The 26,242-nt window shown below is 55.8% G+C and overlaps 1 protein-coding gene across 2 annotated transcripts; it reads left to right on the top strand.

The window, feature by feature from the left end:
• The first annotated feature begins 1,846 nt into the window (after window positions 1-1,846).
• On the top strand, window positions 1,847-25,095 carry SLC29A4 (solute carrier family 29 member 4). 2 transcript variants are annotated; one of them, XM_074313975.1, is made up of 11 exons: window positions 1,847-1,944; window positions 15,222-15,410; window positions 16,933-17,061; window positions 17,445-17,558; window positions 18,011-18,139; window positions 19,048-19,122; window positions 20,104-20,351; window positions 21,239-21,380; window positions 21,536-21,723; window positions 22,609-22,849; window positions 23,896-25,095. In XM_074313975.1, exons 2-11 carry the CDS (start codon window positions 15,233-15,235, stop codon window positions 24,036-24,038), a joined length of 1,587 nt encoding a protein of 528 aa, XP_074170076.1. In that variant the 5' UTR covers window positions 1,847-1,944; window positions 15,222-15,232; the 3' UTR covers window positions 24,039-25,095. The 2 variants fall into 2 exon arrangements, with proteins under 2 accessions (XP_074170076.1, XP_074170074.1); XM_074313973.1 differs by lacking the exon at window positions 1,847-1,944 and adding an exon at window positions 11,508-11,744.
• Window positions 25,096-26,242: the final 1,147 nt, after the last annotated feature.

Below are 26,242 nucleotides of genomic sequence, written 5' to 3'. Positions count from 1 at the left end.
GTAATAACAGCCACGGAGACGGCACCACGAGGCCCGCGTGCTTCTCCCAGTGTCTCTTGGGCAACGGCTCTGTGAGCACTGTAGTGTCCTGTCTGAGTTTCCTGTGGCTGCTGTAACAAAGTACCACAAACTGGGTGACTTAACAGAGCTGAACTGTTGAACAAATGCATATGTTGAAGTCCTAGCCCCCAGGACCTCAGGATGTGACTGTAGTTGGACACAGGGCCTCTAAAGAAAGGATTAAGGTAAAATAGGGTTGTTAGGGTGGGCTCCAATCCCACATATGACTGGTGCCTCTTAGGAAAAGGAGATTAGGACACAGACACGCATAGAGGGATGACCACTGAGGACGCAGGGAGAAGACGGCTGTCTACATCCCAAGGCCCAAGGAGGGAGGCCTCAGGAGGAACCAGCCCTGCCAGCACCTGATCTTGAACTTCCAGGTTCCAGCACTGGCCTCCTGCTTGATGGCTCACACCCCTATCTTCCCCCACCCCCTGGGGCAGATGGAGTGAGACACTCCAAACCCACGGCTTACGGCACAGTCCACCCCTAGACAGACATATCTCAGGGGCCACAGAGCACACCAACCCCTTTCCTTTACTGTGGAAGAGCAGAGCTCAGAGCAAGGTCACCCAGGCACTCCAGAACAAGGTGGTGAGGCTTCTCTTGGACAGCCGGAAGCCTATTAAATCCTTAACCAGCATTAAGAGACGCACAGAGTTTCTTTAATCCTCCAAAAGGATTAGGGGAATTCAGCCAAGATAAGCTCCTTTCAGGGAGCAAATAACCGCCAACATCAGGCTCCTCCTGGGCGGGAAGCGGCCCCACAGCACGCAGCCTGCGCCTGGACACGGGCCCCATTTCGTGATGCCACAGCCCGTCATTATGACAACCACCAAAGTGGCTGGTGTTCTGACAGCTCAGGAGGGCTTCCAAGGGGACAATGTTCTGGGCAGACGAAACCCCAGAACCAAAGTATCGATTTTGGAACTTGGGGTCAGGCTGACCCCTGAATTTGCAGGGCCTGGGGCAAGGGTCAAGTGGTCAAAGGCCCACACCCCGCAGGTCTAAACCATCAAGAGTTATATAGTTCAAGCCAACACACTGTTACACGAATGTGCCCCGTCTGAGAGCTGAAGGGTCCCGGGTGGGTGGCAGTCCTCTGCCTCCCTCCCTCCATCTATCTCTGTCTATTATCTACCTCTTTTACTCTGTCTCTCTCTCCATCTCCGTATCTCTCTCTCTAATGTCTGTCATCTCTATCTCCCTCTCAATCTCTGAAATATCGCAGTCAACCATCTCACCCATTCACAGACCCCAGACATGGCAAGCTGCTCAGAGAGACTTCCAGACAGATGCTCTCCACCCGAGGAAATGTGTGTCTCACTCAGTTTACCGTTCTGTGTCACAAATTTCTGGACTGGTGAATTATCACTTATAAAGCTATTTCCAGCTTGGGAACAAATGAGTACAGTGGTAACTAAAACCCCAAAGCTGGACTGTTGTGTCCTCTTGCCCCCTCCTCCCACCCCATTGGCATGTCTGGGAGGGGCTTGGTCTGGAAGCCCGGAGAGAGGAGCAGGAGGAAAGCAGAGGCAGGTAGGGAGCGTTATGGACTCACAAGGGCTGGACAGGCCCCCTGAGGCCCAGAGAGGGCAAGCGCCCTGCTGGGGACACACAGCCTGAGGTGCCAGTCAGCACTCTGCAGCCCCGCCGGGCTGGGTGGCTCCTGCGACTGCTCCAGTGTTTTCTCAGCACTTGGGAACAGATGGCTCCAGCTCCCACCCACGGAAGCCAAACATTTTCCCTGGTTACCCTGCTAATTTGCTCACAAGCCTCCTCTTGTAAATAGAGAGTACAAAGGCTCCTTCGCACAGCGTGCCTGACGAGAAAAATCTGACTGCCCGGGAGAGGCTGCAGACGGAGAACAGGAAACCCCAGGTAAGGCCCAGGTGTGGCCGTGAGCTTCGGAAGCCAACCTGTCAGAGGAAGGGCGCTGGTTTGGGGTCCAGACAGGCCTGGGCTCCAGCCTTGACTCTGCCACGCCCTTGGAGCCTGGCTGGGAAGCCTTGGGCCAGGCCCTTCTGCTCGCTGGCATCTATTTTCTCACCTGTGAAATGGGCGTGCTATTTCCGGAGCAGTAGAATATGAGCTGCTGTTGGGCGCTCTGGGAACTGGGGTATCTGTGAGAGTCTGGGCACTCTTCCCCACTTTGACTGTGGACAGCACAGTGAGGGCCAGACCATGGGCTGGCATCATTCTGCCCTGTCGCTCACCCAGCCCCTTTCACTTACCCAGCCCTCCTCGGGGCCTGGGCAAGTGCCTTTGCCTCTCTGGGCCTCGTCCTCATCTGCAAAATGGGGTGTCGTGGAGCGTCCCTCAGATGATGCCTGACACCCTGTGAGTACTCAGGGCCATCCCTACCAGCAGCCAGGGGAGGCTCCCTGGAGGAGGGGACTATGGCACTGAGACTTCACGGATGAGTAGGAGGTGGTGAGGTGGAGGGAGTGTGTGCGCTGACAGGCAGCCCTCCAGGTGGAGGGAACCACATGGGTAAAAGCTTGGGAAGTAGTCCTCTCATGGCGGGGGAGGGGAGAGCTGTAGGGAAGGGGTGTGGCTGCTACCTCTAGGGAGAGGCAAGGAGGGTGGGTGGGGAGACACCAGAGGGCAGAGGGTGGTCCAGGGTCCAGGGTGGGCAGGAGCACGGAAGGGTTTGGAGCAGGTGCGGAGAGAGGAGGTCAGGGCTCCAGGGGCAGCAGCTGGTACCTGTCCCCAAGGATCCCATCCCCCCAACCGCATCCACAGAAGAGTTCTTCTTCCCTAATGAAGAGCTCTTCCTGCTAAAAGCAACTGCCTTTTTCCTGGCTAGCCTCCAGCAGCTGGGGGCCTTTATGCCCCCTCCTGGCTGGGCTGGGTGTGTTGAGGGGTGGGGCCCAGAAGGCCACATATGGGCCCCCAGTTCTGGAAGCCTGGCCTAGGGTGTGATTCCCCCTGATCTCCAGGCTTGGGGACTGGCGTTTCCAGCGCCAGCATAACCCACTGGACAGACAGGCTGGCTGAGGCGGGGCCAGTATTGCTTGGCCACGGCCTGTGACTCGGGCAAGCCCTCCCAGGTCTCCAAGCCTCAGCTGCCTCTGTAATCGTTTCCCGCAGAGTCACTGTGTGGTTTGAGCAGCCTGGGCACTTGGCCCAGAGCCCGCTCCTAGCTGGTGCCCGTGGCGCCAACCCCCACCCCGTCCTGCTCAGCACCACACGGGCGTCCTTGCCCCTCTTAGGAGAGGGTCATGGGCTTTGTTTGTTCATTCATTCTGCCTTTTGGCCCAGATAGCTAGGTCTCATTTTCTCCCGAGTCTGACGATGCTCGAATGGAAGGACAGCGGGCAGTGAGCTGAGCTGCACGAGCAGACGGGGGCTGACGGCTTCCTGAGGAGGGGCCTTCTCTCTGGGCCTGGGCTTGTCCAGCTCCAGGAGCCTTTCTGTTCAGGTCAGGAGCACAGGCTTTCACCAGGGGAGACTGAGGCCTTAGAGACTGTCGCCCTCCACGATCCCTGAGGCCCGGCCCCACCCAGCGTGTCCAGCTGGCTGGCCCTGCACAGTGCCCCATGGCAGCGTCCTCCTTCCGCCCTGCGGAGACCTCCGCACCCAGCGAGCCTGCTCCCTTTCCCTCCCTGCTGGGTCCTGAGCAGGCCTCCTCACTCCTGTCTCTGTCTGGCTCTTGGCTGCATGTACAGGTTGATTGGAAGATTATAATTGGCTTTAAGTTAATAAGTCAGGAATAATTAGGTTTGAGCTCCGCAGGAAGCAGATGGCACAGCCTCCATGGCCGGCAATAGCCCCATTGGAGCAGCAGGGAACCCGAGGGCAGGGGTGGGGGGCACTGCTTGCGCCTCTTTATTCTTCTTTCTCTCTAACATTTTGTTATGAGAATTGTCACATAAAGGACAGTCGAAAGACTTGTGCAGTGCACACCCACGTGCCCACTGGGTGCATGTTGCTCTGCTTACTTTCTGAGAGGGCCCCATCCACCTACCCATCCGTCTCACCTTTCTCGGTGCAGTTCAAAGTCAGTTGCAGACATCAGTACACTTCAGCCCCAAACGTGGCTGTCATTAGCTGGAGGTCAATATTGGCTTTCGGTTTTGTTGTTTTTGGGGGGCAAAATTTACCAACAGTGAAACACACAAATCTAAAGGGACCATTGCTGAGTTTTGACAGATGGACACATCCCGCAAAGCAAACCTCTGTCAAGATATAGAGCATGACCATCATCCCAGATGGTTCCCACATGTCCCCCACCCTCCCCAAGGGGATCACCATCTTGCCCAGTCTAGAACTTCCTTTGAATGGGGCCACACAAAGGGTGGTGAATAACTTTTGTGTCTGTCTTTTTCATTCAGTGCATTTGAGATTCACCCTCGCTGCTACATCTGTAGTGTGTTCCTTTTTAGTGCTGAGTGGTACTCTGTGGTTGGATGGACCGGTCTGATTAACCATGGCCTCTTGATAGGTACCTGGGCTGTTTCCAGGTTTTTACTACGAGGAACAAAATGTGTATATGTCTTTTTGCGGACAATTAATTTCTTTTTAAGCTTATCTTGAGTCCCTCTTTTCCCATAAACAAAACAAGCCCATTCTATAGCTGAAAGGGACAAGAAAATGCCTCAATGCACTCATTTGTCTTGGAGTGGGCACATCTCCCCAAACTGAGTCGCTTTGGCAGGCCATGCTGGTCCATGGTGGTCTGGGGTGGCCCCTGTTCCTTGAAAGAGATGGACACAGGTGGACAGCTGGTGGTGGTTGTTACTGCAGTGGTGGGAGCTATTCTAGAAAATTCAGCTTGGGCCCAAAGTGTCTCCCTTGCGATTCATGCACAAGGCCACACACTGGGGGTTTGTTGGGTGGGCCACCAGGAACAACAAACCCAAGAGCCCCCCAGGAAATGATTCACCCCAAGGCAAAGATCAAACATAGAATATTGCCAATACAACATGGTCTTAGGTTGAGCAAAATCTCAAGGTGCCACTGTTAGGAGTAAAAGAAGTGGTTAAGGCAGTGATTAACACTCTCTCAGCTAGATGAAAAAACTTCTCAGAATCTCAAAAGCGGACATCTTAGACTCTCTCAGCTAAAATAGAGAGCTTTAACATTCTTTAAGGGCCTTGCCTCACAGCCCAAAACAGAGAGAGGATGTCTCAAAGAGATCCACGGGTGCAGTTTTGACTTAAGGTTAATCTGATACACAGGAAGCCCACAACGTTTTTAAAGAAATGACATCAGCGTGGGCTGAACACAGTGAGCTGAATCCCGCTGGTGGGGCCCAAGGCACCACCGTTACTGCCCACTCCTCGAAAATGAGTGTGTAGAAGGAAATGGGGGAACTCCTGGGCTTTGGCTTAGCCCTGCCAGCACTCAGGTATCACGGGAGCAAGTTAGCAGAAGGACACCTTTCAGAAAGCTCACTCTGCCTGCCTTGGGGGGTGGGTTGGAGGGCACAGTGGGGGAAGCTAAGAGACCACGGGGGAGGCCCTGGTGGCCATCCTACCCAAAGGTGCTTTGGGGCGGGGGCATCTGAAGCCATTTAGAACAGCATGAGACCCTTGCCAAGTGAGGACAAAGCAGTGTCCAGGCCCTGGCGGCAGCAGCCCTCTGCTCACTCTGTCTGTGAGTGAGCCTCTCGCTGTACCAACCTGGATGCCTTCACGAGCCCCACTGACAGAACAGGCATGGCTTCAGGGCCCTCCCTCTGTCCTTGCCACAGCCTGTCACTGGCTCATTACATGGGGCCTTAATTGGCTGCATTTTTTATCCTGGCAGATGGCTTTTTTCCCAAGGAGGGTTGCTAACAGGGGTGGCAGGGCACACATTGATGAGCAGAGTCCTGTAGCTGTCAGTGAGGCCTGGCCCCGCGCCTCGCCCGCCCGGCACCCCCACAGAAAACCCTTTCCTGGCTCCGCCTCTGGGTCACCCCCAACAGAGACCTCTGATGTGACTAGTGGAAAACACACAGGATGCAGAGCCCCAAGACTCAGCTTTGACCTACCAGCTAGAGACCTGTCTCCACACACAAATACATTTTTAGTGCTTCACGCTAAACGTGTGCATGGAGAAAAGCATTGCAAAAAGCTGGTGTGGGCTTGCTGTAGGAAAAGAGAAAGGAAGATGATGCCTCTCCAGCCCCCACATTCAATGATGACCACTGTTTAATATTTTGCTACATTTCCTTCTAGTCTTTTTCTCTATGCAGAGTGAACGTACAGTAGGCATAGTTGTGTATCCTGCCTGTCCCACTTAATGTTAAAAAATCCAGAGAGTGCAATAGGCTACAGTAAAAATCAGTGTCCCTTCCCTGACCCCAACCCCCAAACTCTTCTCAGACTCAATCACTGTTCCCTTCCCAAAGCAGCTGTGTGCAGGCACGCACACTCACATATGCTCCTGTTTTTTAACACTAATGGTTTCATGCTATACACACCGATTCAGTCAGGGTCTCCAGAGAAACAGAACCTATTGCGTGTGTGTGTGTGTGTGTGTGTGTGTGTGTGTCCCAACCAAGTTGACACACAAAATTAGGCATCACCCCCCTTACCCTCTGGCAACCACCAAACCATTGTCTGTGTCTATGAGTTTCTGTTTCTCAGTCAGATGGAAGGAGAACTGACTCTGGGTGATGAACACACAATGGGATTTATAGATGATGTAATACAGAATTGTACACCTGAAATCTATGTAATTTTACTAACAATTGTCACCCCAATAAATTTAATAAAATAAAAAAATAAAAAATTAGGCATCACACACATTTTTCCGCACCTTGCTTGTTTGAAAAACTAGACAATGTATCTTGTAAATCATTCCATATTAGTAGGAGTAGAGCTGCCTGATTCTTCTTATAATTATTGCATTTTGTGCTGCTGAACATTTGTTTCTAATATTTTACTGTTACAAAAATGCAACAAATATCCCTAGGATATAGATTTCAATAGATATGCAAGTGTAATGTATGAATTCTTAAAAATAGAATGAATGAAACAAACGAAGTGTGCATTTAAAATTTTTGATTGACGCGCCAAATTTCCTTCCACAGAAGCTGTATGAACTTCCCCTCCCACCGCAATGACTGGGAGGGGCCTCATGCCCTCACCTTGCCCGGACTGACTTCACACATTTTGGATTTGCCAATATTCTAGAAGAAAAATGGCCTCTCAGTGTAGTTTTAATCTATACTTTTCTTATTAGGTGTAGAGTTGGGCAATTTTCATATGTTGAAGCCACTGTTTCCGTTTTTTGTAAATTATCATCTCTTGTGCTTGAATCATCTTTTCTATCGGTAGTTGGTTTTTTTTTCTTTGATTTGTAGGTACTCTTTACATATTAAGGAAGTAAGCCCACTCCCTGTCTGTGTGTTGCAAATATTTCCCCACCTTGGCATCATCTCTTTCATTTCATTTATGATGGGTTTTTCCATAAATGAATTTTCTATTTTTATGAAACAGTCAAATTTAGTGGTCTTTTCATTGGTGGCTTGTAAGTTTTATGTCTTGCTTAAAAAGAACTTTCTACAAGATTATTAAAAACTGAAATCTGGATTTTTTTTGCTGTTATTTTTTGTTTTTGTTATTTTGGGTTTTAGTTTTGGTATAAGGAATGAGGTAGAGATCCAATTTTATTTTATTTTCAGATTGTCACCTAATGGTGCAAACATCATTTACAGAATAATCCATCTTTCTCCCACTAATATGAAAGCTACCATTATTTTTTTTTTTTTAAAGAAAAGCTACCATTATCAGTGCATGCGTTTGGGTTGACCTCTGGAACTACATCCGGTGCCCTCGATTGGTTCATCTCGTCAAATCTAGCAAATGCTGCTGTAAACACGGAAGCTTTGTTCATACTCTGTATCTAGCAAGTTAGACTCTCCTCCTTCCTCGTCTTCTTTCAGTATTTTCTTGGTTCATTCTTGCAAATTCATTTTCCCATGTGAATTTCAGAATCAGTTTATCTACTTCCAAAGGAAGGACATCTTGCTGGTGATTTTACTGGGATGGTGTTAGATAAGGGAACTAATTTAGTAAGAAATAACCTCTTGGTCACACTTGTAGTAAGAAATGACGTCCTGTGGAAGAACAGGCTGTGCCTGTCTCCCCACTTCTCTTCCTTTGGGCCCCTCACAAAGGGGTTTTTCTAATATCCTTTTAAATCTTGTTTTCATACGGACATCGAACATTTCTAATTAAGAATATTCCAGGGAATTTTATCTATTTTGTTGCCATTGTATAGTAATCTTTTCTTTCATTACATTTTTCTAATTGTCATGTCCAAGTAGGAAGACTGTGGAAATGTATTAAAAGGGTTTCATGTGGGTGGCTGGGATCTTTTAGCTGTATAATCCTATCACCTACAAATAATAATAATTTAACTCCTCTTTTCATTTTTATAGATTTTATTTCTTTCCTTTGTCTAATAATGTCAGCTAGGACTCCAAAGGCGGGAGGAGGAGAAGGTTAAATAACAGAGTTGAGAGCAGACATCCAAGTCTTGCGGCTGTGTTTAAAGAGATGTGCCTTTTGACTAGCAGTACACAAAAAAGTCCACTGACTCATCTTTGGCTGTTTTTGTAAAAATTCAGAATGGATGGTGTATTTTATCAAATGCCTTTTTAGTATCTAAGTAGATGGCTGTATGATTTTTCCTTTGACCAATTAATATGATGAATTATATTAATAGCATTTTTACATGAGGCAATCTAGCATTCAGAGTGTTGTAGGATATTTTTATTTTAATGCGCTAGTGGGTTCTGCTAATATTTTATTCAGGACTTTATACTGAAATTCACAGGTGAGACTGGTCTGTTATTTTCTTAGAAAAATCTTTGTTGGGTTTAGGAAATTCTCTCTCCTTTTTTCCTGTGCTCTAGAATACTTAAGTTACACTATGGCTCTCTCTTTAAAACTTTGGTAGAATTCTGTAATCCTGTAAAACTGCCTAAGACTGGGTTTTGAGCAGAGAAGTATTTCTTCAACAAATTTCTCTATTTCCTCTCCAGTAATTGCTCTATTTAGATTTCTTTTTCATCTAATAACAGTTTGACTGGTCATTTGTATTTTCCCAGAAAATTATTTTACCACTTTTTTCCAATTTTTTTTGGATGCAAAGTATCTTTTGTATTTCCTTTCATTTCCTGTTCCTGTGTCACTTAACACCCTCACAGCCAGTTTTCCACATTATTATAAATACTTCAAAACCATATACCCTTGTGGTGACTTCAGATTTCTCTGTGTGGTTACATATCATCCCACTGGTTTTCTTGAGTTTTTCTAAGATAACAGTGTCATCCGTCCCCCACCATGATGAATGTTACCCACTCTTCTTGGGAGACAGGGCTGTTTGTAATGTTTGGCTCTTACGATGAACATTTTTGTATATAAAACCTTTTCTGTATTTAGAATTATTTCCTTGGGCTAGATTTTCTGGATCAAAGAGTAAGCATGTTTTTTAGGCCAATTTACTTTCCAGAAGGGTTGCTTCAATTTGCATTCCCACCAGCCGCCTAGGTTTCCAAACCTAGGTCACAGCATGCTCCCTCCTCCGATGAAAACACTCCAGGGACCCCAGCGCCTCTCCACTGCCAACAAGACCCCCTTGGGCTGGCCTGCCCACCACTCGACCTCATCTCTCACCAGATAAGTTCCCCCTTCCTCTGTCTCCCTACACTGGTCTTCTTTCTGTCCTTGAATATAATGAGACTTTTCTGGTCTCAGGACTTGGTTCTGGCTGCTCTCTCTACCCAGAACACCCCCGTCACAAACCTCTCCACAACAGGTGCCTTTCCATATCAGGTCTCTCAGCTCAAGTGTCACCTTCCCAGGGCGGCCTTCCCTGACCACCAGGTAATATCCACCACCTTGCCCACAGCCACACACCATGGTCTGTTCCATCACTCTGTCTTACTGTCTTCCCGGCATCTGACGCTTCCTGAAATGACTGTACTTGTATACTGCCAGTGTGCCCCATTGGACTGAAACCCCATAGGGGCAGGGACCCCAATGTGTTCCCTGCATCTAGAACCGTGTGTCACACACACTGAATAAGTTTTATTCACACCCAGGACAGCTCGGCATGGCTTCCCGCATAGGCCCTTTCAAAGGTCCAGGCCCATGAACCATCAGGCTGAGTAAGATTAATGACGTGGATCAACTGGCCATGTCCCCTGGCCCAAATGACAACAGAAGAAAGGCAGGGGGACACATCCCACCCCTGAGGGCACATCTGTACCATCTCAGTACTTCACTCAACACAGATTTTCTCAGCACCCAGTTCAATCCACCCTTCATACACGCATTTGGCTCCTGCTGTATGCCAGGTACTCCGTTGAGCACTGAGGATCCAGAGAGAAATAAAGCAGGTCTTTGCTCTCAGGGAGCGTCCAGGCGTCCAGTCTTTTTTTTTTTTTTTAAATTGGGGAAGGGGAACAGGACTTTATTGGGGAACAGTGTGTACTTCCAGGATTTTTCCAAGTCAAGTTGTTGTCCTTTCAATCTTAGTTGTGGAGGGCGCAGATCAGCTTAAGGTGCCGTGTTCAACCGTAGTTGCCCACTATCCCTTGTGGGAGTTGAGCCGGCAGCCTTGTGGTTGAAAGCCCGCGCTCCAGCCAACTGAGCCATCTGGCCACCCGGGAGCTCAGCAGTAGCTCATTGACTTCATTCTAGTTGTGGAGGGCACAGCTCGCTGGCCCATGTGGGAATCGAACCGGCAGCCCCATTGCCCAGAGCTCGCATTCTAACCAACTGAGCCACCCGTCCGCCCCGCGTCCAGTCTTTTAGAAGTTATGGGAAAAGGTGCCGGCCACAGCTGTGGGCAGAAGTAGCTCTGCAGCCTCCTGGTTGATGCCCAAGAGGGTCTCAAGGCAGGAAGAGCCAGTGTGGTGGAAAGTGAGGGGAGGGCCTCCAGGTAGGAGCCCGCACATGCTCTGACAGATGTCTGTGTTGCTCCCACCCTGGTGACTCAGTACTGGGTGGGAAGGGGACTTGCCTGATTCCCACGGACAGGCCCTGGCCCAGGGACTGGGGCACAGGGGGGGACCCAGGCTAGGGAGCTGCACAGCCCCTGGCCCTGGCCGGAACCCGCATGATCTCCAGCTCATGGACTCCTGCTCATCCTTCAAAACTGAGTCTGGTTACCCGAAAGACTTGTCCCACCCACAAGCCAGCATGGCACCTTAAGCCTCCTCCCAGAGGACCCAGGGTGATGGGGAGACGAGGGTAGTATAGGCCTGGGGAACAAGGCGGAGGTTAGGGTATTTGGGGGTGGCGGGCTAGATCAGCTGCAGGTCACCTCAGGGTCGCCGGGGCCACTATGCCCGCCTTGGGGTGTTTCGGCCACGACTTCTGCCGGGGTCTCGCCCTCGCCCCAGCCTCTGCGGAGGTAGCCGGATCGGGGGGATGGGGGAAATGGGAGGAGGAGGGCAGGCGAGCGGGGCGGGGCTCCGCGCGGGGGGCGGAGCGCGGTGGCCCTGGTTGTGCTCGCCGCTGCCGCTGCGCCCCCAGGACGCGCTCGCCGACCCGGGGGCCAGCGGACCCGGACCCACGGAGGACGCCAGCGGCACCCGGCCCAAGGCGGGGCGCGGGGTGGGGAGCGCAGGGCTCAGCGGGCCGGAACGTGGGCGCCCAGGGGTCCCGGCGCGGGGGTTGCAGGCACGGACGGGCTAGGGCGCGCCGAGGACCCCCGGCCCGGGCGGGGCAGAGGTAAGTAGTCATCGCGGAGGTGGTGGGCGGGGGCGGAAACGGGACGAGATGCGGGGACCTGTCGGAGCCTTTGTCTGCGGCGCGCGCGCGGCCCCACTCCGCGCCGGCTCGGGCCGACCGAGTCCAGGGGCGCGGGCACGTGACCCTAGGGACCCCGAGCCCCCCCACCCCACCCCTGTCCCGGGAAGAGGGGACTCCCACCCACGACGCTTCCAGCATCCGGACCGGGCCAGCCCTTCACCAGCCCATCTGCGAGCACTGGACTTACACCCAGGAAGATGCACGGGGCTTGGCCCCGCTCCTCCCCAGCGTCCTAAGGGTCCTGCCACCTGAAGTTCCTCCCTGGAACTCCCTCCACCCCATCTCATGCCTTCCCCCAGCAAGCCCCCTCCTGGCTCCTGGAAAAGCCGCTGGACAGACAAGGCGGGGCCTGTGCCCAGGGGGGTCACCGCAGGGTAAACCCTAGAGTCTGTCCCTGGCCTAGGAGCTCAGGCCTGGGAACCAACTTTGGTCCGGGCAGGCAGAAGGGGTTGGGGGGTCGGGGGAAGGCAGGCTGAAAGCATCTGGAAGCTGCGGGAACCAAGACTGGGAGGGTGACCCAGCTGCCCCAGCCAGTCAGGCAGTGCCTGTGGCCAGTGCATCCAGTGTCCTCCCGGACTCCAGAAAGGGGTTAGCTGGAGGGTCTTGAAACGCACTTTCTGGTGGGCAGAACCAACCAGGAGGTGTTGGGGCAGTCTAGAAGGCTTGGCTATGGAAAGAGCAGCAGAGAACTTGTAAGCTGGCCTAGGCACCTAGGCACAGGGGCCCAGGGCCATCCGAGAGCGTTCAGCTGGCCAGGGCCCTGGCCCACCAGGAGTGTGAGGCCTCAGGAAGGCCAGCAGGCTGGATTTCCACATAGAATTTAGGTTCCTTTGTCCCCTCTGCAGGGGCGCAGTCTGGAGATGGAGCACAGCCCCTGAGGGGTCAGCCTGGCCTTGAGGTCCAGATGCCCAGCACCTCCACAGTGCCCTAAGGGGCACATTCAGAACAAATGTCCACTCGGTTACAGCTGAAATAAGGGGAGCCAAAGGTGGTCAACCTGGCCGGGGCTCCAATATGAGCCGTGTGACCCCTAGACTTGGCTCTCTGTGCCTCAGTTGCCCTTTCTGCAAAGTGGGGACATTAGCTGGTTTTCAGGACTGCTGGGGTTGGGGGACCTCTTCGTCCCCAGCAGTGCCCTGAAGTGGTGGCATGTGTGACTGCTGAGCACTTCCTGTGTGCAGACTTCCCTAACTATCACCCCGTTTGTAAGGTACTCGCTCACCCTCCTCGTCCACAACAGGGAGATGGGGGAACTGAGGCCCAGGGGCTGACCTGTGGGCCAAAGAAATGTGCTGTGTCTTTTCAGCTGCTCCCCAGGATGGGCACCGAGGGGTCCTGGCAGGGTGGGAGGGGGAGAAGAGAGCCCAGAACACGCAGGTCTTTAAGAACATGTGCATGTCCTTAAATTTTAATTAAAGGGAGATACCATAGGAGGAGGGGTAGGCTGTGGGGGGGCGATCTGAGGCTCTGTGCTGCTGGTGTGGAGCATGAGGGGTCTGGGGAGGAACATGGGGGTGACTCCTGAGTGCACACCCCTGCCCCACCATTTTGTGTGGCCTGGCCTCTGTTCAGGCCAGTGACATCTGGGGGCCATGAGGCCGTGGCAGGGGGAGCCAGAGCCCCCACCTCCAGGAGGGAGCCTGGAGGAGCACATGGGGACAGTGGCTGGAGTGGCTGCTGTGGGCGGCAGCTGCCTGCCTCATCACTGAGCTGGAGGGAGCGGTGGGGCTACCTCCTGGCTGCATGCTGAGCACGTCCGCCGCCTGGGTGGCGTGGCCTCTCAGCTCGCTGGAAACCTCACATGGAGGCCAGGCATATCTGGGCGCTGTGTCTCCAGAGCCTTTGCTGAACACAGGCCCAGGGAGTCGGGGTGCAGATGTCCTCCAGGGCTGGGCTCCCATTCCCATCCTGAGCAGGTCATGAGGAGGAGCGGTCCATTGTTGTAGTGCCCCTCGTATATGCAGACAGAGGGAGGCTGGATGGGCCACCCGAGGGTCTCCAAGCGTCCAAGGCCACTGTCATTCAAATCCAGGCCAAGCTCTGTCCCAAGTCCTACTCTGTGTCCCCCAGCTCCAGATGTAGGAGGCCGGGGCTGGGGGCTCAGAGGAAGAGCACTGAGACTGAAAGGGGGGTTATGTTCTGGCTTCCCAGGAGAATCCCCCATCTCTTCACTGCTCATGGGTGCCCACCAACTGGTCAGCCCCCAGCTGGCAGAGGCAGAATTTCCCAAGTCTGCAGGACCAGCCTGGAAGCAGGGACGGCTCTGCGCTCACAGGTTCCAATAAAAAGTCTGTGGAGAGCCAGGAAAGGAGGAAACACAGGGCTGGGGGAAGTGCTCAGTAACCTGCTGGAGGCGGGGAGTGGGTAAACTGAGGCAGGAGGGCTGGAGGAAATGAGATGCAACAAGCAGGCAGAAGAGGGGCGAGAGCACAGCTGTGGCCCAACCTCAGAGAAAATCAGAGGAACCCCGGGCATGTGGGGTCCTCCCCCGGCTTCTTCCATGGGTTGTCCCACACATCCTTGTGCGGGGGCCGGGGATGCAGAGATGCCACACTTGGCGCCCGTTGCCACAGTGTCCCAGCTCTGTGTCTCAGATTCTCTACAGTGAGCATGTATCCTTTTTGCAATCAGACAAATGAATAAGGTCGTTAGAAAAACAAATTGATAAATGTTTTAGGGAAAAAAACACACATAGAAACACACAGGGTTACCCACACAGTAGTGGTGTTTGTTCATCACGGAGCAATTAACTCCTTCCTTTCCAAAGAGAAGGGCTAACCAATTTGAATTGAAGCAAGAGAAACTGAGGCAAGACCAAAGGAAGGCCTTGCTGTCCCTGAAGATGGTTGGCCCCCAAACGGGGCCTTGGTGGCTCTGCGTGTCCACAGGCCTGGGTTTGGGTAGGGGCTCCACTGCTTACTGCCTGTGAGACCGGGGTGATGGGGCAAGGGGCTTGTTCACCCTCTAACCCTCGCTCTCCTGGGCTGTAAGATGAGTGAATATTGGCCCCTCCTCCCAGAGGGAAATGGTGTGTGGGACACTTGGACACAGCGCTGGCACAGAGAGTGTTCAGTAGTGTCATCTGTTGTGACTGCTCACCGAGTCCTGGCATTCTGCCTCCACGATATCCCTCCGCTCCGTCTCTCTCTGTCCATGCCCACTGCCGCCACCCTCACGCAGGCCTCCGGCACTGCTTGCCACTGCAGCGAGGGCAAGCGTCTTCAGACACAAATCATGGGACATCACTCGTCCGCTTAGGCTTGTGTGCTCCATCACGCTGTTTCAAAACGAGTGGCGTGAATCGCGAGGACGCTCTGCAGGCGTGCAGGCTTGGCAGCGTGGCAGTGGGGTGGGGGTCCCCTTTTTGCTCCCTCAGCCTGCCTCCGCTCTCCACAGCACAGGCTGCCATGGGCTCCGTGGGCAGCCAGCGCCTCAAGGAGCCCAGCGTGGCGGGCACGCCGGACAGGAGCATGATGACAAGCTTCAGCTTTGACAGCTGCCAGCTGGAGGAAGAGGAGGCGGCAGCAAGGGCAGCTCTGGGCCAGGGCGGCAGGGCCAGGGGTGCCCCGATTTTCACAGACTGTGGTGAGTGAGGGTGCGGTTGAGGTACGTGTCTGGCCCTTGGGAGCCGTGGGTGGTCGTTGAGCAGGGGTCCGGGCCATTGGTCAAGGGAGGCAGCGTGTGTCAGGATCGATTAGGTCTGAGGCAGGTAACAACCAAGCTCACCACCTCAGCGCCGTCAGCCTAAGGCCGCGTATCCAGTACAGGTCACAGGGCCAGGCTGAGGAGGCGCCCTCTGAACGAATGCTTCTGTGACTCCTGGGCAGGTGGAAGGCACATGGTGACTCATGCACTGACCTGTGCATAAAACTTCTATCTGAGGTGACACAGGTCGCTTTGGTCACATTCATTGGCCACAGCAAGCCATGCCTCGCTTCAGTGGAGACGGGAAAGTACCTGAAAGGAGGGGGACTGATGTGAGGTTCAAAGGTTTGGTTTTTGTCCCAGCTCTGTGACCTTGGGCGAGTGTTTCAACCTCTCTGAGCCTCAGTTTCCCCACATTGAGGAAATAGCCAATTGCCTGTGAGATCAGATTTGCAGGGTGGGCAGCATGTGGGGCTGGAGTCCGGCAGATTTGGGTTCAACCCCAGCTCCCATTCCTTTGCTCAGGGGCCTCAGGCAAGCCATTGTCTCTGGGCCCTGGTCACTTCATCCTGGTGCCACTCTCAATGCAGTTGCAACAGAATCCACAAAACATCGCTTAGGACTGTCCCCGGCACTTGCCCCTCCCACCCCCCAGAGTGATAGCTCATTTGGGGGTGGTTCTGGTTTATACTAGTACCACTTCAGGCTCAGAAATAGGGTCTTACTCTCAGGTTCCGACCCTCTCTTTGCACATGGGGAGTGGAGTTCTGCTGTGGGGTTGGGATAACCTCCCTGCCACCATGTGCATGGACGTGCCAGCCCTGAGCCCATCCCCATGGTGCCAGACTTCTGCCAGGTGTGGCAGTAGAGATCCTGGGGCAGTGGCCCTGGCAGCCATGGCTATAGAAGTAGATGGTGGCCCTGGTGATTTTAACTGTAATGGCCATGGTGATGGTGGCCGTGATGCTGGTGGTGGTTGTAGTGGCTGTGAAGGTGAGGGCAGTGGCTATGGCAGTGATGATAATGGCTGTGATGCCGTGGCATTGGCAACCATGGCTGTGAGAAGGGATGGAAGCCAGAGTCATGGCAGCCATGATGCTGGTGGGTACGGTGAAATGGCCACGGTGACAATGGACCATGGATATGTGATGGTGGTCATGATGGTGAGTGCTATGGTGACAGTGACCATAGTGTCTGGTGACTTTTGATGATGGCTTTTGTGGTTTGGAAATGGTGGCGGTGGCCAGCTGATGGTGGCCATGGTGGCAGTGGTTCTGGTGGCTGTGACAGGTGAATGGTGGCATGGGAGGTGGGACGCAATGTCTGTGGTGCGGATGACAGCCAGAGTGGCTGTGGCTGTGGTGCTCATGACGGTAGGTGCCATGGTGGACTGCAGCCCTGGTGCGGTGGCCGTGGCCATGACAGGTTGCCCACTTCTCCCCTGGTGTCTCGGGTTGAGCAGCGGAGGAGCCAGTGCCTGACGACCGCTACCACGCCATCTACTTTGCGATGCTGCTGGCTGGCGTGGGCTTCCTGCTGCCGTACAACAGCTTCATCACCGACGTGGACTACCTGCATCACAAGTTCCCAGGTGGGTCCCCCACAGTCACACTCTGCCATCAGAGGCTTCCCGGCACGCTCAGCACTGGCCTCCACCTTCCAGAAACGCTGTAGGCAGGACCTTGCTCGGGGATCCCATTTTATTCAAATCCTGGCTCAGCTGTGAATTGCTGAGTGACCTCAGGGCAGCCAGTCACCCTCTCTGGGCCATCAGTGTGACAGTAGAGATCATGGGGCTGTGGCCCTGGCAGCCATAGCCCTAGAAGTGGATGGTGGCCCTGGTGATTTTAACTGTAGTGGCCTTGGTGACGGTGGCTGGCTCAGCCAAGGTTCAACGTGAGGAGGCAGCACGTGGTGGGGTAGTAGAGGGTGGGGGTTTCCCCTGAGCACCTGCTGCTGGCTGGCCCCCCACAGGGACCTCAATTGTGTTCGACATGAGCCTCACATACATCTTGGTGGCCCTGGTGGCTGTGCTGCTGAACAACGCGTTGGTGGAGAGGCTGAGCCTGCATACCAGGATCACCACGGGTACACCGCCCCCAGCCACCCCCCGCTTCCCTGCCCCTCACTCCCTTTGTCTGTAGAATGGGGACACCTCCTAGGAATGTTACGGGGTTCAATGTGTGAAAGTAGGGTCAGGCCCATGGTGGCTGCACCACACGCTAGCATGTTATCTGCCCCTGGGCAGGCTTTTGTGTGTCCCACATTATTCCAGGACCCAAGCTCTTCCCTCAGCCTAGTCTGCTCTCCATTTCCCACTCCTCTCTGTTGCGAAATCCAGCTTCAAGGCCCAGCTCAAACAGCGCCTCCTCCAGGAAGCCTTCCAGATGCCCTCTTAGACCCCTAAGGTAGCCCCAGCTTTCCAAGGATTAAGGAGGATGGCAGAGAGTGGGCACCCCAGACCTGGCTGTATGAGGGGGGTAGATGAGTGGGAGCCCCAGCCCACCACTCACTGTCCCCCCTGGCCTGTCTCCCCACAGGCTACCTCTTGGCCTTGGGTCCCCTCCTCTTTATCAGCATCTGTGATGTGTGGCTTCAGCTCTTCTCTCGGGACCAGGCTTACGCCATCAATCTGATTGCTGTGGGCACCGTGGCCTTTGGCTGCACAGGTAGAGACAGGGCGGGGGTGGGGGGCATGCTGAGCCCCTAAGTGCCCACGGTTCCCATACCACCCAAGCCCTGTTCACCTGCGTGGGGCATATTACATGAGACGAGCCGGGCTTGGTGCTGTCCTTTCCCACTCCTCTCCATGGTGATATCCAGCCCTAACACCACCTCCTCCAGGAAGCCTTTTGGTATAAATGAAATCAAGGTCTTCCTGAAATAACAGCCTCAATCCAGACAGTGTATTCAGGTCTGTTCTGTTCTATTTTGTTAAAAAAACAAATGCTGGTAGGGACCAGGAAATCCAAGTGTGCCAACCCTGCTCAGGGTCGACATCTAGGCAGGGACTTGCTCGACGGTGGGCTGTGAGCAGTGCATGCTGATTTTCCCTGGATGTGTCTGTGTGGGTGAGGATGAGAGAGGTTATGCTGCAGTAACAAATGAGCCCAGAAATCTCAGTGGCTTCAAAAAACAAGACTTATTTCTGGCTCTTGGCTTTGTGTCCATGCATTGATGGAACTCCACACAGTCACTCAGGGACTCAGGCTGCTAGCGGCCCCATCTGTGTAATAATACATGGTCTCTTCAGTCACCGCCACTGGGTAAAAGAAAGTCTCTGCGGCCTTTGCTCCACCTCATCCAGAAGTGACATGTGTCAGTTTTGGTCATGTTTCATGGGCCAGAACTAGTCAGGGTGCCTGGCTGGCCCCAAGGCGGGCACGTGGAAGGCAGTACATGCACCATTTGGTAGTCAGTGCTGTTTCCACCACGCTCTGCAGGGTGGTTGGACCCAGTCCCTCTGCCCCTGGTGGTATTAACGTCTGTGGTGTTAACACAGTGTTCTCCAAGTTTGGAATTTCGTTCCCAGTGGACAGGTGATGCGTTGTCACAGTTACTCCTCTCTTCTCTCAAGTGCAGCAATCCAGCTTCTACGGGTACACGGGGATGCTGCCCAAGAGGTACACCCAGGGGGTGATGACGGGGGAGAGTGAGTATCTGCAGACCCCGGGGCGGGGGGGCTGGGCTACCTGGGCTCTTCCTGGGGAACCCCATGACGTGCCCCAGATTAAGGCTGAGCTCACAAGCTCTGGGCCTGCCTGGTTGGCGACGGCGACCTTTGTGATATGAGCAGCACGTGCCTCTGAGCATGGGTCTGGTGTCTTGGCCGGCCCTCTGCCTGCGTGTGGTGTGCATTTCATGTGTCTGTGTGCGAGTGGGAGGGGTAAGCCCACCTATACTCATAATGTCAGTGCCATATCCCAATACCAAGCTCTCCTTGGATTGCCAGACCCAGGAGCCACCCCTGCCCGGCACACCCATGTGGCTTCTCACTTCCCAAAGCCCACCCGCCCCTGCTCAGTGAATGGCACCCTGTGCTCAAACCGAAAACTTACCCAGCAGCCTTGGACTTGCCCTCCAGGCTGATTCTTTGCTCTAGCCCCTGGTCTAGGGGGCCGACTACCCCTCGTGCCCTCCCAACCCTCTGACCTGGGGCAGCACCACCATTAGCCCGGCCGTATGCATGAGGGCCCTACTCCTTGAAGCACCTGCGTCTAGATGTCCCCAATCTTCCTTCCATGCCTGGACGGGCCAGGGTCAGGAGTGCTGCCCAGGCAGCCCACCCCCACCTTCCTTTCAGCTCCTCAAACAGGGGCACACAGAGCTCCTTCCCACCCCTGCCAGGATGCTTGTCCCCCAGGGGGACAGTCTCTGCTGCCCCTGCCATCATGCACTGTGGCCGGGGTTTCTCTCACTTGTTTGCATCCTCTCCCCACTGAGCCCCAGGAAGGCAGGGCCCACACAATCACCTTCACTGTGTCCTCAGCAGGCACCCAATAAATGCTCCCAGGGGGGAGCGAGCAGCATCAGTGCCAGGGAGGGGTGGTCTGGGTGGGCATATTCCATGTTGCGTGTCAGGGGCTGGGCGGGGCTGAGTGGGGTCCCCAGGCCCACCGCCCGCCCCTCGCAGGCACGGCGGGCGTGATGGTCTCCCTGAGCCGCATCCTCACCAAGCTGCTGCTGCCCGACGAGCACGCCAGCACGCTCATCTTCTTCCTGGTCTCCGCTGGCCTCGAGCTGCTCTGCTTCCTGCTCCACCTGCTGGTTCGGCGCAGCCGCTTCGTGCTCTACCACACCGTGCGGCCCCGCGATAGCCGCCACGGCCACAGGGCCGGCTACCGCGTGCACCATGATGTCACCGCCGGGGACGTCCACTTTGTAAGTCCCCACCTGTGTTCTTGCCATAACATCAGGGAAGGAGCCAGGGCCCCACCTTTCCTGGTCCCAGCTGAGCTCTCCCAGAGTGGCCCCCTCGGGCTGTGGTCTCGGGCTCCTTCCCACAGGGCCACCTTCATTCTGCCGACCAAGGTTTCATCCCTTGGTAGCAACATACGTCTATAGCCTGAGTCCCACCTGGCTGGGATGGCCCATATCTGTAGCCTAAGCCCCAGCTGGCTGTGACGGCCCCTATATGTGGCCTGAGCCCCATGGGCCATCACAGCCCCAGCTGGCCTGAGGCCCCACCTGGCCTGAGCACTCCCTCTAGCCCTCCTGGTGCCATCCTGGGGAGCTGGGCGCCCTCTGGTGGCGGCAGGGCCACATAGCCCCAGAGAGCCCAGGGATGGCAAGTGTGGGCAGTCCTGAGGGCACCTGCAGATGAGGCTCATGAGGGCTGGGCCATGTGAAGGGCAGGGCAGGGAGAGCCAGATAGTCTCACAGACGTTGATCCAGCGAGTCACCCAGGCCCTCGGCTGGTGACACTGCAGTGAACCAGAGAAACCGTCCTTGGTGCCCAAAGACCCGGAGACCGGCAAGGGGCGGCATGCTGTGACAAGGCCCACACTGGGAAAGGACAGAAACTGGGGGCCCCCTTACTGATCAGGGAGATTTCCCAAGGCGTGGCTTCTGGGCGGATACCTGACCCGTGAGGAGGGGGAATGTGAACATGCACGGAGGCCGTGGGGGGCAGGGAACAGCTGCAAAGCCTGAGCCTGAGTCTGGGTGGGGCTTCTGTCTGTGCTTGAGAGACAGTGAGGAGGCAAGGGAGGGCAGGGGGCCGTGCAGGGCCCCCTACCTAACCCCATTCTGCTGCGTCCTCCCTCCAGGAGAACCAAGGCCCAGCCCTGGCCAACAGCAGGTCCCCAAAGGACAGCCCAGCCCACGAGGTGGTCACCAGTGGCAGGGGAGTCTACACGCGCTTTGATGTGCCTCAGCCACGAGTCAAGCGGAGCTGGCCCTCCTTCAGAGGTGGGCGGGCTGGGCCCCGAGCTCACAGCAGCGCCACAGGCACCCCTGCACCCCACGGGCCCCAGTCGTCCCCTCTGCACATGGGGGTGCTCAGGCTGGCAGTTGGCAGAGGCTCTGCAGGGTTCTGCCCCTGACCTCCAGCCCGCCGCCCACAGCCCTGCTGCTGCACCGCTACGTGGTAGCCCGTGTCATCTGGGCTGACATGCTGTCCATCGCTGTGACCTACTTTATCACGCTGTGCCTGTTCCCGGGTCTTGAGTCCGAGATTCGCCACTGTGTCCTGGGCGAGTGGCTGCCCATCCTCATCATGGCCGTGTTCAACCTCTCTGACTTCGTGGGCAAGGTGGGCTGCCGTTCCGCCCCTGTCTCGGGGAGAGAGGAGAGGACACTATAGGCGGGCGCTGCAGCCCACTATAGGAGCTGTGGGCGGAGGGGGTGCAGGGAGGGGCAGGCCCTGAGCTGAGGAATTGCGTGGCTCCTGGGTGCGGAGGGCGGAAGCCAAGCAGTTGAGACCACAGCTGTGGAGAGTGGCCCTGATAGACTCCCCAGGCCAGCCCTAGAGTATCGGCTGTGTCTGTGAGGCCCACGCCATTGGTTAATGGGTCTCTGACAGCACAGGTGCAAGCAGTGAAGTACCCCAAAGAGGCAAAGGCGCCTAGAAATGGCTCAAGGGGCCACAAGAATCCGGGCAGAGAGTCTTGTGCTATGAGTACAGGGTGGGGTCAGGTCAGCGCTGGAGGAAGATCAAAGCTGTCAGTCTGGGGCAGTCCTGCCATGGGCCTTATCTAGGTGAATGGAGAACGTGAGGCTCAGAGAGGGGAAGCCATTTGCCTGAGCTCACACAGCTGAGAGGTCCGAGAAACTTGAGTGTATGCTTTGAGAGGAAGCAAGTGGGCTCAACACCCGATCCTTCTACTTCCTGCTGTGTGAGTAGGTGTGAGGGGCCCTGACCCTCTGGGCCTCGGCGTCCTTGTTTCTCAGAGCCCACCCGTGAGGGTCCTGTGAGGATTGAATGGGGCCGTGCCGCGTTCCAATGGGTGTTGGGCACACAGCAGTACTTGGTTTGGTGGGTTTTTGTGGACAAAGCTGGGAAAGGACATCCACAGCCTGAGGTGGCCTGAGTCAGGACTGTCCTGGAACAGGGTGTGCATCTGGAGGCTGCAGTGGAGATGCGAAGGGCGTGGGCGTGGGGGAGGTGAGGGCCCACGTGCCTGGCTCCCGCCCACAGATCCTGGCGGCCCTGCCCGTGGACTGGCGGGGCACGCACCTGCTGGTCTGCTCCTGCCTGCGTGTCGTCTTCATCCCTCTCTTCATCCTGTGCGTCTACCCCAGTGGGACGCCCGCCCTCCGCCACCCAGCCTGGCCCTGCATCTTCTCCCTGCTCATGGGCATCAGTAACGGCTACTTCGGCAGTGTGCCCATGATCCTGGCAGCCGGCAAAGTGGGCCCCAAGCAGCGGGAGCTGGCAGGTAAGCCCTGCTCGGCCAGCGCCCAGCCTGCCCAGTGGACTCCTCAGGACCATCAGTGCTGCACTGCCAGGCAGGGAAACCGAGGCCCATAGCAGGCAAGGCCACACAGCCAGAAGGCACATTTGGGTTCCAGGGGCCAAGTCAACCTCAGGGAGTGCGGAGGTGTGAGGACGTTCATCAGTCACTTACTCTTTCATTCCTCAACTACCTGGTAAGGCCCTGCTGTGTGCCAGGTGTTGTACTAGGTGCTGGGGACACAGTGGTGACAAAACAATGATCCCTGTGCTTCTGGGGCTGACAGTCCAGAGGTGACAGACAAATAACAAAGAATAACAGAGAAAAATAAAGCAGAGAAATGGGGTGGGGGAGTCAAGGTGGGGGGTTCACAATGTAAGCAGAGCAGCCTGGAAGGAAGGCTTCACTGAGGAGGTGACTTCAGCAAAGATCTGGAGGTGGTCGAGAGGGGCCCGTGACAGTGCAAGGGAAGAGCATGTGTCAAGGCCCTGGGGCAGAAGCAGCAGTGGGGGCCGTGGAGGTGGGAGGGGGCCTGGAAGAAGGCGCTAGATTCTCAATCTGTTTTGAGGGTAGAGCCCTCAGGGCCCACTGACACACTAGGGGATGGGAAAGGCCCAGGGCGTCAAGGAGGACTCCCAACTCTGGGGCCTGCCACTCAGAGCAAGAAGGTTGGATTGCCATCAGCTGAGATGGGGAGGGGGCCGCCCAGAGTTGGGTTCCAGACACAGTAGGCTCCAGAAGCCCCTTAGACATCCCAATGAAGCAGTTGGAGACGGGAGACTGGAGATAAAGAGAAGCAGGCAGAGCCTGGGATGCCCTGCGCGTAACAGTCCTTGGACAGCTGGCACCTGTTACCCACTTCACATCTGGGAAGCCAAGACTACAGCTCCAGCCCTTTGTCAAGGGGCCACCGGGTTCATCCTCGTGGATTCCGGGTTTGTCCAGGTGGATGTGGCTGCTGTGGTCCTGTGAGGGCTGCTTGCTGCCCATGCTCCCCCCCACCACCAGCTCAGATCTGGTCTTGTCCGCAGGGAACACCATGACCGTGTCCTACATGACAGGGCTGACGCTGGGCTCCGCCGTGGCCTACTGCACCTACAGCCTCACCCGGGACACGCACAGCAGCTGCTTCCACACCTCCACCACCAACACTTCCTTCTCTGCCGGCCTCTGAGCCAGCCGGCCCCGGCCTGCCCAGGAAGGGCTGCTGAGGTCCACAGCAGGGGCCCCAAGTCCTGAGGCCCCCTTCCCACCCTGCCTGCAGTGCCTGTGGAGCCCTGGCCTTCTGCCCATGTCAATAACACCACCATTTCTAGGTCCAACCGCCCATCACTGTGGCCCCAGGGTTCTGCCGAGTTCGAGTTCATGGAGGCCTGGGAGATGTTGCTGCCACCTGGGCCCAGCACTGTGCTCTTCGTCCTGCCTCACACCTACTCCTCGCCCTGTCTATGCCCAGTGGTCCCAGCTCTAGCCAGGCCAGTGCTCTGTGAGGTCACTCAGCCATCCCCACCCAGGAGAGCAGACCACCAGCCGTGTCCCTTCTAGCGACCCCTATCCTCAGGTCAGCTTTGAAGGTCCTGTGGTCCCACTCACACTGTGCACAGCTCCTGACCCAGCCCCTCTTTACAAGCCTCAGAGGAGAGGGCCAGCCCCAGCCTTGTCACCCCGTAGGCCTCTCCCTTCCCCCCCAGCCTTAAACAAAACACATTTGCTCTGGAGGAATTGTAGCCCTGGGTCTGAATGGTGTCAGACCACAGTCTGTGCTGGCATGGGCATACCCACCCCACGCCCAGACACCCTCACACACCCTGCACCCATCTGATGCCACAGGCCTGACCCAGGCCCCCCGTCACATTTCTGGCTTCTCTACCTGCCTGTGGTCCAGAAAGAGGACAGTTTGTGGCCCTCACCTCCTACTTTGCAGCCCCCATAGTCCTGATTGAAATCAACTCTTGACCTGTGTCTTGATCCTCATCCATCAAGGCCCGAGGGGGCGTGAGTCCCTGACAAGTAGGGTAGGGGGTCTCACCGCAGCCTGGACCCTCCAGTGCTCCAGGTTGGCCTAGCTGAGGGGTCCCGAGTGTCCTGCCAAAGATGGGCTTTTCTAGGGGAGGATGGTCTGCCCCTTCACACCTAGCACAGCTGTGACTGCCCGCCCCTCTGTGTCCCATCCGCCGTCTGTCCACTAACTATACCGCACTGGCCATTAAAAGATGAAGGCAGAAAACTGACCCCTGGCTGCCTCTGATTAATGTCTGCAGGTAGGGGCTGCTGCCCCTTGTCAGCCACTAGGATTGGGGGGTGGGGCTCCCACAGGACAAGGCCCACCCGCAGAGCTGGGAACCCAGTCTTCCCATCTGGAAAGTGGCCCTGCCTGCACCCAGGCCTGAAGTTTCTAGGGGGGTGGGTCGGGATAGTTCAGGTAGCAAGGGGGTCTCCACACACCTGGCAGGCCTGGGACGGGTTTGTGGGGAGGAGGTGGGTGATGGAGGTGGGCACTGGAAGCATTTGGAGTTGGAAGGCTCTCAAGTCAGGGAGAGTGACTGCATCCCACTCACTTGAAGGGGGAGAAAAACAAGAGAGGCAGCTTGCCCCCTGCCCCCAGGGACTCAGAGTCAAGCCCTGACGCTGAGTGTCCTGGGCTCAAGGCCCCGCCCTATTATTGATTTGTGTGATCCCCACAAATTCCCACTGTTCTGTGACTCAGCTTCCCCAAGGAGTGGGGTTGGTCCACTCTTGGATGTGGGTCCCTTGGAGGAGGGTTGGGGAGGTGGGCTGGCCGACCAAGGGGTCGCCTGTGGTTCCAGGCCTGCAGCCTTGGGGGCCCACCCACAGGAGACCCAGGCAAATGCCAGAACAGCTAAGGGGGCCAAGTCCGCGCAGGGCGATGCCAGCGGGGGACACCAGGTGGCGCCGGCGCGCTGCTGCTCCCGCGGCTCCCGGTGTAGGAGGGCCGCCCACCTCCGCGTGACTCAGTGTCTATGAAACCGCAGGACCTTCCGAGCCCTTCCTCTGGCCAGACGCTGCCTTCTTTGAATTTACCCTTCTATTCGCCACGCTGTTCCCTCTACCCGCATCCACGACACAGCAAAGCCCAGAATCTCATCTGCACTGGGTCTTTGGGAGGGTACCCATGGGATCAGGATGAGAGCTGAGCTCAGGGAGGGTGGCAGCGCCAGGTCCAGGGCCCAGCCTCCCCAAACCACTACAGGGGTGCCCACCTTCCAGCTCCAGCTCCGCACGGGCTCAGGGCGCCTCAAACGCTCCGTCGCCGTCGGCTTCAGGTGTGGGCGAGGCTGGGAGCGCTCAGCCCCACACAGTAAAGGAAGGAAAAGGCGAGGCACGCCCTGCAGCCCCGCATTGGCTGAGAGAACTTTC

The sequence above is a fragment of the Rhinolophus sinicus genome, linkage group LG10 (genome assembly GCF_036562045.2).
Source record: "Rhinolophus sinicus isolate RSC01 linkage group LG10, ASM3656204v1, whole genome shotgun sequence".
Lineage (NCBI taxonomy): Eukaryota > Metazoa > Chordata > Mammalia > Chiroptera > Rhinolophidae > Rhinolophus > Rhinolophus sinicus.
The sequence above is the reverse complement of the archived record's forward strand: the minus strand, read 5'-3'. Positions and strand labels throughout refer to the sequence as shown.